The following is a 14,284-nucleotide window of genomic DNA, read 5'->3' as shown; positions in this document are numbered from 1 at the left end:
AATAGAAATATTGACATACCTAGCCCAGATTTTTCCTGGGGCTGGGAGGGTGTTGAATTGAGATTGTGAAGAGCCATGTGTTCGTGACAGCGTGGGCAGTTAATGCTGGGGATCCCTTGAGCCATGATGATGTTCAGGAGAAAGGCAGGAAGGAGAAAGTTGCTTTGGTTAGATGAGGAACCTTCAGCTACCCACTGAAAAAGCCAGGGACTGAACAAGCAGAAGAAAGAAGAAAGAAGTGGGGAGAGCAGCCATTGGGAGGAACAGGGTGAACCAAGACTCAGAAGCTGACCTGCGAAGAGTGAGTTGGAAGGACACGTAGCATGCCCAGCCTACCAGAGATGGTCCAGCCTGGCCCCTACCAAAGAAATGCCTCCATTTTCCCAGGACTTCCTCCCTCTCTCCCTCTTAACCCCTTTATCCTCCCTTCTTCTCCTCATTTTCTTCTTTTTGCTTCCTTGTCCAAATACTTACTGGCACCTAACATGTCCCAGCCACTGTGCTGGCCACAGTGACCACATACCAGCCCCTGCTTGTACAGAGTTAAAGTGGGAGAAGCTCTTTTCATGAACAATACACTTTTCAGATAGTCAATTACAGGGGGCTGAGTGCCGTGCAGGGCAAGTTCAGGGAGTGTGAGAGTATGTAATAGGGAAGCTGTCCTCTCTGTGGGTTGAGGGCAGGGTGGATGGTTTAGAAGACATGGCCATGACTTCCCCCATCCAGAGGTGGAGTTTATTTCTTTACCTCCTGAATCTGAACTCGGTTTGTACCTTGCTTTGGACAATGGACACTAGCAAGTGCAACACAAGCAGAGGCTTAAGAAGCTCTTGTGTGTTGAGACCTGCCCTCTTTTGTGGCTCTTGAGATCCTGAGATGATAATGTGATAAGCCCAAGCTGGCCTGCTGACCACATGGAGGAGGACTGAGGTGACCCCATCAACAGGGTGCCAACTGCCATGCATAGGTGGCCACGCTAGGGCACCTAGCCCAGCCAAGGTGCCAGCTCACTGTGGATACCTGAGAGAGCCCAAGGGAGACCAGTGCAAGACTCACCCAAACTGGCAACTATGGAGTCATAGGCTCATTATTGATTGTTGCTTTAGGTCACCACATTTTTGGGTGCTTTGTTACACACTCAGGACTGACTGACACAATAGGAAAAGAGTTTCCTAATGATGAAAGGTCTGGGCTAGATCTGAACATCCGGTAGGAATTCACCAGGGAAAGACTAAAAGAGGGCAGAGAATTCCAAGTAGAGCAAGAGTGTATGTAAAAGTGGCTTGGCAGGAGGCAGGGCAGCGCTCTTACTTTTGAACGCTTTACGGAACTTCACCCTGAAAATGCACACATTGGCAAAGTATCAAAGAGTGAAGACACACTTGCACAATCAGACTCGTATGGGAAACAAAACATGACGAGCACCCCAGAGGACCCCTTAAGGTCCCTTCCCAGTCACCACCTCCCTCCAGAGCTGTCCACTATCCTGACTTCTGTCATAGAAAGTAGTGCCTTTGGAAAAAAAAAAGAAAGAAAGTAGTGCTTTTGAACTTGTTAATTTTGAACCTCACAGATTGTTTCTGAACTTCTTTTTTAACTGAAGTGATTTATAATATTGTGTTAGTTTCGGGTACAGTGATTCAGTTTTTTCAGATCATATTCCATTAAGGGTTATTATAAGGAAGTGGGTATAATTCCCTGTGCCACCGAGGACATCCTTGTTGTTTATCTGATTTATGTATAGTCATTTGTATCTCTTAATCCCAGAGCCCTAATTTATCCCTCCCCTCCCCCCTCTCTCCTTTGGTAACCAGGAGTTTAGACTGTGAGTCTGTATGCACATTCATCTGTGTAATTTTTTAGATATCACACATAGATGATACCATACAGTGTTTGTATCCTGTAGAGCACTGCAGACGTGGGAAGGAGGCAGTTCTTCATGAAAAGTGTGATGGGAAGCCGGAAAATGACAGGTCCTGATGCCATCCAAGATTGCTCTGGGGACTTGTGGGGAATACACACTGGGATGTGAGGTTGGGCACAGCCGGGGAGCAAGGAATCCAGCAAGAGGGGTGGAGGTTGTGGAAGAGAGAGATGCTGGTGGCCTGAATCAGGACGCCTGGGGAGGCAGAGACAAGAAACTGGCGCTCTGGTTATCTAGTGCCGCATAACACAACTTAGTGACTTAAGACAGCAACAGCGATGCTTTTTCTCCAACAAGGCTGGGGTTGACGGGGCTCTCTGCTTAGAGGTTCTCACTTAAGGTCTCTCATGCGGTTACTGGCAGACGGTATCCAGGGTAATCAAGAGTTCAGCTGGACTGAAGGTGAGCATCTGTTCAAGATGGCTTTTTCACTCTCGTGCCTGATGGCTGGAGCAGCTGAGAGCTCTTGAGGCCTCTCTCTTCCTCTGTCTCTCTCCTCCTGGCTGCCCATGACTGGCTTGGCTTCCTTACAGCATGGCAGTTTCAGATGTAAGGACACCTGGCTCCCCCTGGAGTTAGTGTTCTAAGAGGCCAAGACAGGAACTGCAAGGCTTCTTAGGACTCAGCCTCAGACGTCCTACAACATCGCTTCTGCCGGATTCTCTTGGTCTAGAAAGTCATTAGGTCCATCCTAGGTTTAAGGGAAGGGAAATTAGACTCCACCTCTCCATGTGGGAGCAGCCATCCTTGGACGCTAGCAACCAAGAACAGATTTGGGAGACCAGATAAAATCAATAGGACTTATATCACTGGTTTAGATCAAGGCTTTTGCCCTTACTCCTTAGCACTCTACCTTTTAAATTCCATGTCAACCACACGAAACATACATCCTTCCCAGCGAAGCTACAGTAAGTGTTTCTTACAACGAAATGCTGCCCCCTTTGAAACGCTTAGGGGTCAGAAGTAGAAATGCCGCTCGGCATTTTACACAAACACAAGAAACCTCCCTACAGAGGGCAATGGACAGAGTTTTTCTACTCCTGACCTAGCAGGAAAATCTCACCCCCAGTGGTCTTGCTTACCTAAAGCCAACAGTTAGCTGACGGATTTTATTTTCTTGGGCTCCAAAATCATTGTGGAAGGTGACTGCAGCCATGAAATTAAACGACATCTGCTCCTTGGAAGGAAAGCTATGGCAAACCTAGACAGTGTATTAAAAAGCAGAGACATCATTTTGCCAACAAAGGTCTGTGGTTTTCCAATACTCATGTACAGGTGTGAGATTTGGACCATAAAGAAGGCTGAGCACCAAAGAATTGATGCTTTCGAATTGTGGTGCTAAAGACAACTCTTGAAAGTCCCTTGGACTGCAAGGAGATCAAACCAGGCAATTCTAAAGAAAATCAACCCTGAATATTCATCGGAAGGACTGATGCTGAAGCTGAAGCTCCAATACTTTGGCCACCTGATGCGAAGAACCTACTCATTGGAAAAGAGCCTGATGCTGGGAAAGATTGAGGGCAAAAGGAGAAGAAGGCGGCAGAAGATGAGATGGCTAGATAGCATCACTGACTTAATGGACATGAATTTGAGCAAACTCTGGGAGATAGTGGAGGACAGGGAAGCTTGGTGTGTTGTAGTCCATGGGGTTACAAAGAGTTGGATGTGACTTAGCGACTGAAAAACAACAAAAAACAGCTAAACTCATTTCCCAGTGAATCTCCAACATGAACCATTCCACTTAATAAGTTGGGCCAGTTAAAAGATTCTAAAGCTGCAGCCATAGAGAAGAAAGATCAAATTGGTTTTGGCACAGTATCTGGGGTTGCGTCCTTTCTCTACTAACCTATGACATGTGTGACCTTGGGGACATTCCTGAATTTCTTTCTGTCCTTAGTTTCCTCATCAATAAAGCCAGGATGATAATCATACTTCCTTCAAAGGGTTGTTGAGAGGATTAAATGAGATAAAGCAAGACATCTGATAAATTCCCCCACTCAAGACTGATTTTGCGATAAATGTCAGCTGCACAGCAGGTAAGAGAGGCAATAAATTTGTTGAAATTGATTTGTCTGTGCAGGGACAGGGGCTGATCCAGGGACTTTTATTTGCCTAACTTTTGGCTTTTAAACCACCCTTCCTGAGCTTATCATCAGTGAAGTTTTCTTTTGATTTCAAAATGTTAAATTCTATATATTTCCCTAATGTTGTTGCAAGTACCTCATACAGGGTATTTATTCTTCCTCGAAGCATCCTGTCCCTCCCCACATCATCACATTGCCAACATCTCACACTCTGGGGGAGAAAAAGTTTCATCATTTGCTTTACTGGAAAATGTATACTCCTTAAATAGTGTTCTAATGCCGGCAAAAAAAAAAAAAAAAAAATTAGCAGAGCTGTCTCCAGGGAAGCAGCCTTTGACTATTCAAACCTGGAAGAAATGAAGGGTTTTATTTGTGGAAATTGGGACATCCGGTGGTGTCTACTTAGGGAAGCAAGATTTTTTTTTTTTTAACCACCCATCAACACCTCCACACTCTAAAAAGTAATAAAATCCCAGAGAATACATTAATATTTTACATTATGGGGAATCTCCCAGATTCATGGGCAGTTCATTTTATGCCACAGAAATGATCTGAATTTACTAAAGCATCTCTTCTCTATATGCATATCTTTGATCTCACAGTAGCTTTGCCAGGTAGCGACTCTGGGCCCCATTTTACAGATGAAACCCCCAAAGGCCCAGAGAGTTTAAAAACTTGCCCAACGTCACACAGCCTGAGCCTTCACTGTCTGCCTACACACATATATCCTCCATGCTTTTGCTTGAACCTGAATTCCTTCTGTTTTTCAGTGTGTCTCCCTGCTACCAGCCTTTGTATCATGTCCTTCAGTATTCCTGGAGGCAGGTAGTAATCAACATAGAGAATTTAGCAGCAGAAAATTAGCAAATAGCAGACATGTAACATTCTGTGGGGTCACAAAGTGCAGAAGGCAATGGCACCCCACTCCAGTACTCTTGCCTGGAAAATCCCATGGACGGAGGAGCCTGGTAGGCTGCAGTCCATGGGGTCGCCACGAGTCGGACATCACTGGGCGACTTCACTTTCACTTTTCATTTTCATGCAACCCACTCCAATGTTCTTGCCTGGAGAATCCCAGGGACGACGGAGCCTGGTGGGCTGCTGTCTATGGGGTCGCACAGAGTAGGATAGGACTGAGTGACTAACACGTTCAGTCTCACTAGCATTCCTAAGGCATAGAAGAGACCCCTTTTGTGGTGACGCTGAATGGCATGTGGGCTTTTAGTTCCTAGATGATGTTGTTTAGCTGCTAAGTTGTATCCGACTCTTTTGCAACTCCATGGAGTGCAGTCTGCCAGGCTCCTCTGTCCATGATATTTCCAAGGCAAGAAACCTAGAGTGGGTTGCCATTTCCTTCTCCAGGGGGTTTTCCTGACCCAGGGATCGAATCTGTGTCTCCTGCATTGGCAAGCAGATTCTTTACTACTGAGCCACTGGGAAGCCTCATAGTTTCTAGACCAGATATCAAACCTGTGCCTCCTGCATTGAAAGTTTGGAGTCTGAACCACCGGACTGCCAGAGAAGTGGGACTTCTAGTCGGATCTGGGGATCCCAACTAGAGGAGCCCAGGGCTCCAAGAGATTTTAGAGTTACTGCTTCACGGAGTTAAATACACATTTATTCATTCATACACGCAACTGAGCTTTACCGACCGCCTGCTATGTGCTCAGGATGATATCAGGTTCTGGTAAGACAAAGATGAACTAGGCAGTCCTGCCTGCACAGCACTTCTGAGAAATGTGCAATAAAGTGGGTTTAAGAGACATGCACAAGGACATGGACAGATGCTTCAAAATCCTTTAGCCAGCCTCCAGGTACTGTCAACACCACTATCTGAACAGCCAGAGAATCTGTCTCTGCACGAGCTGCTCTGGTGTGGGCCATCACCATCTCGCACCTGTGTCACTGAGACCAACAGGGCCTCCCAAACCGTGATCCCTTCCCATGCCACAACAGAAGGGGCAATCTGACCCCTTTTCATCCTACAAAGGCTCCTCTCTGCCCTTAAAACAACAAAGTCCAAACGCCTGCGCTGGAACACCTGCTCACAGGCAGAGTCTTGGTTTTGTCCTCTATTGGATCCTCCTGCAGGGCCAGGCCATGGGTGGGCACTGAACCAATGTTTTTTAAATGAATAAATGAGGTCAGGAGGTGGGAGTCTACCCTACAATGCAGCCTTATGACATCACAGTGCAGACTCCTTGCTCAGAAGATGTTCTTAGTCTAGTTGAAGCACGATTAGGTAGGATTCACCACAATTTTTAAACTGGACTTGATATGAAATTGCTAACAGTTTTATATGCTGATGAGCACTCTGATTTTAATGGAGCTATGATTTTTCAAGTGTTATATAAACAAGACAAGGCATAGGTATGTGGGATTGATGTGGGTGGGCAGAGAGGACAAAGTCTGGTTTTGGCTTACTCTGAATTTGGACAGGTTACTAAGCAGTTTTAAGCCTCGTCTAAAAGTGATGCCTGCCTAGCTGGCCTAACAAGGTCATGGTGAAGACCAGATTAGCTCTGATTGAGAAAGGACTGGCCAAACCCGAAAGAATTGTGCACACAAACAGGGCGATGACAGTGACCAGGGAACACAATTTCCCGATGGGATGCCCCCATCACACTCCTCTCCTGGAAATGGGTGGGAGGGTCCACTGGGATTATCTTTGTTGTTTGTCTTCTCTGCCAGTGGGAGTGTGGATGGGGTGATATAAACCTCTGTCCAGATGACCTGCCTGAAGTCATCAGTCTCTGTTAGCAGAGGCAGGAAGACCTGAGGTTTCAAAGTCCTTCTGCGGGCAGGGATGTTGGGTTTGAGGCTCTCTGAGGTTCGGACCAGGGATTCTCTACAACTCCTTTCACTTGGCAGAAATCAGTTTTTTATTTATTTATTTATTTATTTTTACACTCTTTATATATATATTTTTTTTCTTTTAATTTTTATTTTTAAACTTTACATAATTGTATTAGTTTTGCCAATCAGTTTTAAACAATGACAAGGATTCTAGCAGAATTGGACAATTTCTAGAAAATTAGTTTCTGGAAAGTCCCGGGAAGTCAAGCCTTCAGGCAGAGTACTTTTCCTCCTCTGAAATGAAAGTGCAAAAGAAAAACAGTACTGTTAATTCATGCTAGAGGGCAAATAACCTTATCCCCCTTGGAAGTCACATGGCCCTCCCTCTCAGCCAGAATTCCAGACCCTGGAGGCTGCATGGACCTGAGAAGGAAGGGACCTTTCGCAGTGTGGTGCTTCCCTGGTACCCAGCAGCATGGGTTTTACCCACTGCCAATGCACAAACATTTTCTGATGGCCTCCCCAGAAGTTTACTTGGGCCCAAGACCTAGGGATCAACTGTTTGCCATTTGATCCCTGTTTTCTGAGTTCAAGCCAATACAAAAGTCATTTATTCATCCATTCACTCAGTTTTGAGACCTGGCTCTAAGCCTAGCACTGTGCTAAGTGCTCAGATAGAGAAATTAATGAAACACGACCCTTATTCTCAAGTAGTTCACAGTTAAAGTGGGGGGAACCATCAGTTCAGTTCAGTTCAGTCGCTCAGTCGTGTCCAACTCTTTGCGACCCCATGAATTGCAGCACGCCAGGCCTCCCTGTCCATCACCAACTCCCGGAGTTCACCCAGACTCACGTCCATCAAGTCAGTGATGCCATCCAGCCATCTCATCCTCTGTCGTCCCCTTCTCCTCCTGCCCCCAATCCCTCCCAGCATCAGAGTCTTTTCCAATGAGTCAACTCTTCGCATGAGGTGGCCAAAATACTGGAGTTTCAGCTTTAGCATCATTCCTTCCAAAGAAATCCCAGGGCTGATCTCCTCTAGAATGGACTGGTTGGATCTCCTTGCAGTCCAAGGGACTCTCAAGAGTCTTCTCCAACACCACAGTTCAAAAGCATCAATTCTTGGGCGCTCAGCCTTCTTCACAGTCCAACTCTCACATCCATACACGACCACTGGAAAAACCATAGCCTTGACTAGACGGACCTTTGTTGGCAAAGTAATGTCTCTGCTTTTCAGTATGCTGTCTAGGTTGGTCATAACTTTCCTTCCAAGGAGTAAGCGTCTTTTAATTTCATGGCTGCAGTCACCATCTAGGAAACGTAATTATAATGCAATGTGGAAACTCCACAGCAGGGTCCACGGGACATCGTGAAATTGTACTGAGTACTATGGGAATTGTATGAGACGGGCACTCAGCTGGGTCCAGAGGTTTTGGAGAAGGTTCTCTTATGGTAGATATGATAGAGCAGGAATAAACCAGGTGAAGGTGAAGGGCAGGGAACAGGGAAGGGATAGGACATTTCAGAGGGAGCAGAAGGAATCAAGGCCTGGAGGTGATTGGACAGGACCTGAACTTGATCAAAAAAGTGGAAAATCAGGATGGATGGAGAAGGAGGTGGCATAGGGACCAATCAGGAAGGCCGGAGTCCAGAGACCCTGAAGGGAGGAGGGAGTGATATGGACACATGAGTTCAGGGACTATTCTTGGGCCTTGTAGAGGCCAGCATCATGTTCAGTGTTGAGTCAGGCTCCCAGCCCACTTTAAAAAAACCACCTAAAAGTTTCTTTCCACTTGGATGCAAAGAAAGAACTTCTTTGGGCTGGTGAGCCAACATCTGCTACACAGTTGGTGCTCCACCAGTGGTAACCGAGGCCCCTCCTCGCCAGGGAGTGGCTGCCGCCTATGCAGTGGCCCCCAAAAGATGAGGTGTTCCCTTCACAGGAACGGACATCTTTTTATCATGAAAGATGGCCCATCCCTGCAGCTAACATCCACGACGCTTGTTTAAAGCCCTCTGTTCCCTGAGATCTTGATGTCAAGGAAGGCTGATTCTCTTGGCTCTCGACTGGGGAAAGAAAATGACTTTCGGCCTAACTTAGCCCATAACAATTATGAAAAATAAATTGAAGTGTAAAAACAGGCGATGGCTAGCAGATGGGGCAAAATGAGCTGAGGCCTGGCTTCTTGCACCCTGCTCTGCAGGACACATACACAGACCCTGCTTCCTGGAGTGTGAAATGACCATGCATTTTCTAATCAAATCAGGAGGAAGGCAGCACCAACCTCAGCCTGGGGGCATGTGCCTGGACGCCCATGGGCTCCCGTCGGCAACACAGGGCCTCCTTTAGGCTTCTAGACCCTCAAGGAGAGCCAGGGCAGGCTGGGAACTCCTGGGAAGGGCCTTGAGAGGTTAAAAAAGAACTTACTGGTTTTCTGTCTGATTGTAAAACTATATGCTCGTGGCGGGGAACTTGGCAAATGGAGAACAAGGAGAAAGAGAAAGCAAGCTAGAGCTGTGGACCCGGACAGTTAGCTTCTCATTCATCTTCCAGATAAAGTCCCCCGACGGAAGTGGTAGCCCATGCGGGCAGCCACGTCCGTCTCTGGCTGTTCCCCAGGACTGCCTCCACTGACCTCCTGCCCCCGAAGCTGGCTCCTTTCATGTTTTAGGCTCAGCTCCAATTCAGTCCTCGGAGACCTCCCTGACCCCTGTCTGCATCCCAGTTGCTTAGCCTGGGTGGATTTTTTTTTTTTTTTTTTTTCCTGGAACTCACTTCTGTTTCTAATTCTCTCATTTCCTTGTTTGTTGGCTGGCCACCATTCCCAGGAATCTACCTGAGGGCCCTGCCTCAAGGGCACAGGGTCTGTGCATCGGTGGGGGCTTCATTGTTATTTCTTAATTAGGGAGTAGCCCACCGAGGTTTCTAGTATTTCAACCACATGAATGTGGCGATGATGAACGTGGCCCATATGTATAAATATTCACTGAGCCCTGCCTGTTTTTTTCCCTCTCTTGGAATATCTCATATGTACGCCATTCTCCTCCCCTCTTTCTCTGTGTGTCTGTTGTTTGTTTTCTGGAAGGGGTCAGAGTACTGAGCTGGGGGCAGGGACTTCACGTCCCTAACTCCTGCTTCAGCCTTTGGCAAATTCCATGACTCCAATGCCTCTTTTTTCTTTTCTGTGTTTGAAAAGCCAGTAAAGAATTCTGCCTAAGGTATGAGTTGTGAGCCCCAAATAAGATCCTGGAACTCTCTAGACTCAAAAGAAACAGTGAAGAAACACACACACCCCCCACGGAAAGGTCCACACTCATTCTTCCGCTTTCATTAAAGCCCCAGAGAGGGTCACTTGGAGACTGAGGTGCCCCAGACGCCACGGAGTACCCCAGCTCCCCTTGTGTCGCCGGCTTCTCCCTCCTCCCTAGAATCTGGGGTCACCTCTGTATTGGATCCCCGCGGAAGAGGTTCCCAATATCCAAACCCAGAAAATAAATCTGGAGAGAGAACCCCTCGACTCCATCTGCACACTCGCTGGCCCCCTTCCCAGGCCCTGGCCGGTGCCCGAGTGTCCCAGGGATGGATGGGCACGGCTTGGGGCGCCCCACTTCGTCGGGGGCTGCCTCCTCGAATTGAGCGGGGTCAGGGGGCCTGGGGTACAAGGGTGTGCCTGTCAGAGTCCTAGGTGGGACGGGAGCGGGGTGGGGGGAGGCGCTGGGAGTCAGGGTGGAGGGCGTATAAGGGACCCGCGGGGTGGCGTCACCCGACTCACCGCCCCCCGAGACATCACAATCTGGGGGCCGGGACCCCGCGCTTCATCACCAACCCTTTTGCAACCACACAATCCCAGCCACAAACACCCCGGAAAAAAAAAAGAAAGAAACCGGCCGGAGTCCAGCCTCCCTCCCCGCCCCGCCCCGCCCCTCCCCTCGGCCCCCGGGGCCCCCGCCCCCGGATGGGGGAGTGAGCGCTAGCCCGGCGCCCCGCACCCGCCGCCCCGCGCCCTCCCGCTGCCAGCCCGCGGCGGGGGCGGCCAGCCGCGCGCTCGCCCGCGCCCCGCCCGCGCCCGCGCTCCTCCGGCTCCGCGGCGCCCTCGCCGGGTGCGTGCCGCTCGCACGCCAGCCCGCCCGGCTCTCCGCGCCCGCCACCCGCGCCCGGCCCCGGCGCCCCGGCCCTCCCGCCCGCGCTTCATGGCTGCGCAGGAATGGGACTGGTTCCAGCGCGAGGAGCTCATCGGACAGATCAGCGACATCCGAGTCCAGAACCTGCAAGGTAACGCGCCCCCGCCTCCCCGGAGAGGGGCGCCGATCGGGGGGAGCCCGGAGCCCCGGGAGCCGCTCCCCACCCCCACCGACCGAGCTCCGACCCGCGACGGCCCCAGCCCGGTCCTGTCCCCGTCTTGTCACTTACTGGGGGCCCTGGCGGAGGGGGGGTGGGGTGGCGGCGAGACACCCGCCCTCAAACCCGGGCATTGCCGCCCCCGGGCCAGATGAACAGTGACCCGGGAGTGGGGTGGCACACGTGTGTGTGTGTGTCTGTGTGTGTGTGTGTGGCGGGGGGCATCCCATTTGCTTTGTGGAGGGGACGTCACGACTCCCCCTCCAGCTATAGTTAAGAGTTTGGAGAAGTTTGTACTTGGGCTCTTGGGGGTGGTGGCCCAGGTCAGGGAGGGGAGGAGAAAGTGCGTTTGCGTGTGTGTGTGTGTGTGTGTGTGTGTGTGTGTTTGCACACAGTTCCTAAGTACCTCCAGGGCTAGGGGAATTGAATGGGGGGCGGCGCCTCGCTATGGACGAGGAGAAGGAGGTCAGAGGCGCGCGGGGTCAAGAGGCCGCTTTGTTCGGGGAGCTGCGGGCTGGGGGTAGGATAAGGGCGAGGGCCGCCCGTGGCACGGGACGCTAGGACCTGTGTGTATCTTGGGACAAGGTGAAAGAGAAGCTAGGGAGCCAGCAGGTCTGACCTGGGCTGGGGGTGGGGGGCTGTCTCCCGCCACAGAGGAAGTGTCTTTATCTTCCCGAGGAGTCTGTCCATTGTGGAAACTTAGAAAGCACAAACATATTTAAAGGAAAAACTTCACCCACAGTCTCCTGGTAACCCACGCATCCAAAGAAAGCTGCTTTTTGTGGAGGTGTACTTCCAGCCTCTCTCTTTTCATATATGGACTCTGCAGAACTGGACCAAGTTCCACCTCTGGGCTCTCTTCACTTATATAGACCCCAGCAGGGAAGTTTAGCAGCTTCCTCTTCAGGCTTGGATTTCTAGAGATTCCATGGTTAGGGGGTGACTCAGAGAGAGCTGGGAGGCCTGGATAGAGAAGTAATGCGGTGGGGTGGTGAGTCCCCCCTCTCATTCCAAGTGGGTGGGGTGCAGTCTTGAAAGGGGTGCCCAGGCAGTAAAGTTTAATTAAATATTACACTTGGTAGAATATTTCCTGGGGGCCCACATGGTCTGTTCCACCCCTAGGCCGGGCAGGGACAGTGTAGGCAGAGGTGACTTGAAGTGGGGAGGAAGGGAGCCCTGTGCACTGGACACTGGAAATCGAGTTTGTTCTGGGCTCCCCTGAACCTTTTGTGCTGTGACTGGTGTAAAACAAGGAGGACTGAGCTGGAGATACTGAAAATCATCTTTTTCGATGCCTCACATCTGGGTCCCGTTGCCTGAGAACAGACATCCTCTTTTGGGGGTGAGCGTTAGTATCTTTTGCTGAGATGGCATCTAGTTTGGGCTGTCACAGGGTGTGTGTGTGAGGCAATCAGTGAGTGTTTAATAAGCACAGACTAACCAAATCTTGGTGCAACCGTTCCCTGCACTCCTCAACTCTCAGTGTGAAGGATATCTGCTTGTGAAGGGATGTTCAACAATATGAGCAGCTAGTTAAACCTGGAACAGTGAGAGAAGGCTTTGCTGAATGGGGGCAATTTGAAATGGGTCTTGAGGGTTGAGTAGGAGCTCACCGAGTGGACTCTCCTCTCTCAGCTCCCAGTAAACTGCCCTCACTTCCATTCAATTGCCAATTACAGTTTGAGCGTCAATGGGCTTTGCTGTTTTAAAAAAACAAACTTTTAATGTTGTGTGTGTTATTTATGTTTATTATGTGTATATAAAATATGCATTAATCTCAAGGACAAGCCCAACGTATTTTTATGGGTGGATACACATGTATAACCATTACTAAGATCATGATGTAGAAATTTTCTAGTACTCAGATGGATATTTTGTCTCCCTTCCCACCACCCCCACCTTAATAAAGCAGCTACTATTTTAATCTTTATTGCTATAGTTTTGCCTCTAGAATTTCTTACAAAATTGAATAGTACAGTGTATGTACTCTTTTGAAATGGCCTTTTTTTTGGTTCTGCATTATATTGGTCCTTGTATCACCTTCTTGCTTGTATCAGTAGTTCCTTTTTTAAAGTTTTTTAAAAAATCACTTCACTGAAGTATGATTTACATATCATAAAATTCAACCTAAGTTTATAATTCAGTGAATTTTAGTATATCTGCAGGGTTTTGCAAACATCCTAACAACGCAGCTGGGGAACCCTTTCATTACCTGCTAAAGGTCCCCAGTGCCCAGCATCTCGCTGTGTCAGTCGCGCTCCTAGCCCGAGATCAGGCAGAACGTACTTCCTTGTTTTTGCCAAGGACTCACCCACTGTATGAATGTACCACAGTGCGTTGATATGTTCTTCAGTGAGGCCCCTTTGGGCTGTTTGCAGTTCAGGCTGTCCTGGAGGGCTGGAGCTGTGAGTCCTGGGGGGCGCTGTGGAGTTGCTGGCCGATAGCTGTGCGGCTCTGCCCAGCATCGCTGAGAAGAGGCTGGGAGAGGAGGTGGGGACAGGAATCTGTCTTGTCTCTCTCCCACTTTCCCTTGGCATCCCCATCTCTTGAGGATGCTAAACGGCCGTTTTCTCTCCTCGTCTCTCTGGTGCTCAGGAAGTCCAGCGAAAGGACCAGGTCTGGAAGGCAGCCTTCACCGTGCTTAGAGCATCTGCCCAAACCAGCTGGTGGGTGTCGGCCGGCCCTGGACGTGTCTGGGTGACATGTAGGCCGTGGGCCGGGGCCTCGGTCATTTGAACTCGGTACTAGTCCAGGGAGGCAGGAGTCCAGGCAGAAGGGTTGTTTTCCAAACTCTGTGCTTCCTTCGAGCACAGGTGGGCAGCAGTTGTCGTGGTGATGGGATGCCGGGTACAGTGGCATTTCACAGATCTGCGTCACGGGGACCGAGGCGGATCCTCAGCCTCCAACAAGCTTTTCTCTATGGCCTTGAACTGTGGAATTCTGGAATCCATGCAAATATGATTGTAATGTCACCGCCCTGGAATGCTGGAATGAAGACTTCCCGACCTGTCTCTGAAGGTCGGGGTGAGCAGGGCAGGAAGCATGGCCTCTCTCAGGAGGGCTGTGACGACTCCCTGTACCTGACACATGAAGTCCTTTCTATGTGCTTGCATCCGTGGGCTCCTAAAAGTGTCTGCAGAT

At 49.5% G+C, this 14,284-nt stretch overlaps 1 protein-coding gene and 1 long non-coding RNA gene across 6 annotated transcripts in view; one reads left to right on the top strand and one right to left on the bottom strand.

The window, feature by feature from the left end:
* Positions 1 to 2,181: 2,181 nt before the first annotated feature.
* Positions 2,182 to 6,876, bottom strand: LOC112443218 (uncharacterized). Its single transcript, XR_003031537.2, has 3 exons — positions 6,058 to 6,876; positions 3,007 to 3,125; positions 2,182 to 2,615 (listed from the first exon to the last, which is right to left on the bottom strand). It is a non-coding gene; the product is annotated as an uncharacterized lncRNA (long non-coding RNA).
* Positions 6,877 to 10,792: 3,916 nt separating this feature from the next.
* The window catches only part of CLMN (calmin), a 122,074-nt gene continuing 118,582 nt past the window's right edge, over positions 10,793 to 14,284 (top strand). For all 5 annotated transcript variants that reach the window (XM_024982133.2, XM_024982132.2, XM_024982131.2 and 2 more), the window contains exon 1: positions 10,793 to 11,077. In XM_024982133.2, the coding sequence (XP_024837901.1) occupies positions 10,996 to 11,077 (82 nt within the window). In that variant the 5' untranslated portion in view covers positions 10,793 to 10,995. The remainder of the gene's footprint in view (positions 11,078 to 14,284) is intronic.

The sequence above is a fragment of the Bos taurus genome, chromosome 21 (assembly GCF_002263795.3).
Source record: "Bos taurus isolate L1 Dominette 01449 registration number 42190680 breed Hereford chromosome 21, ARS-UCD2.0, whole genome shotgun sequence".
NCBI classification, from domain to species: domain Eukaryota; kingdom Metazoa; phylum Chordata; class Mammalia; order Artiodactyla; family Bovidae; genus Bos; species Bos taurus.
This window is presented reverse-complemented; position numbering and strand designations above follow the sequence as displayed.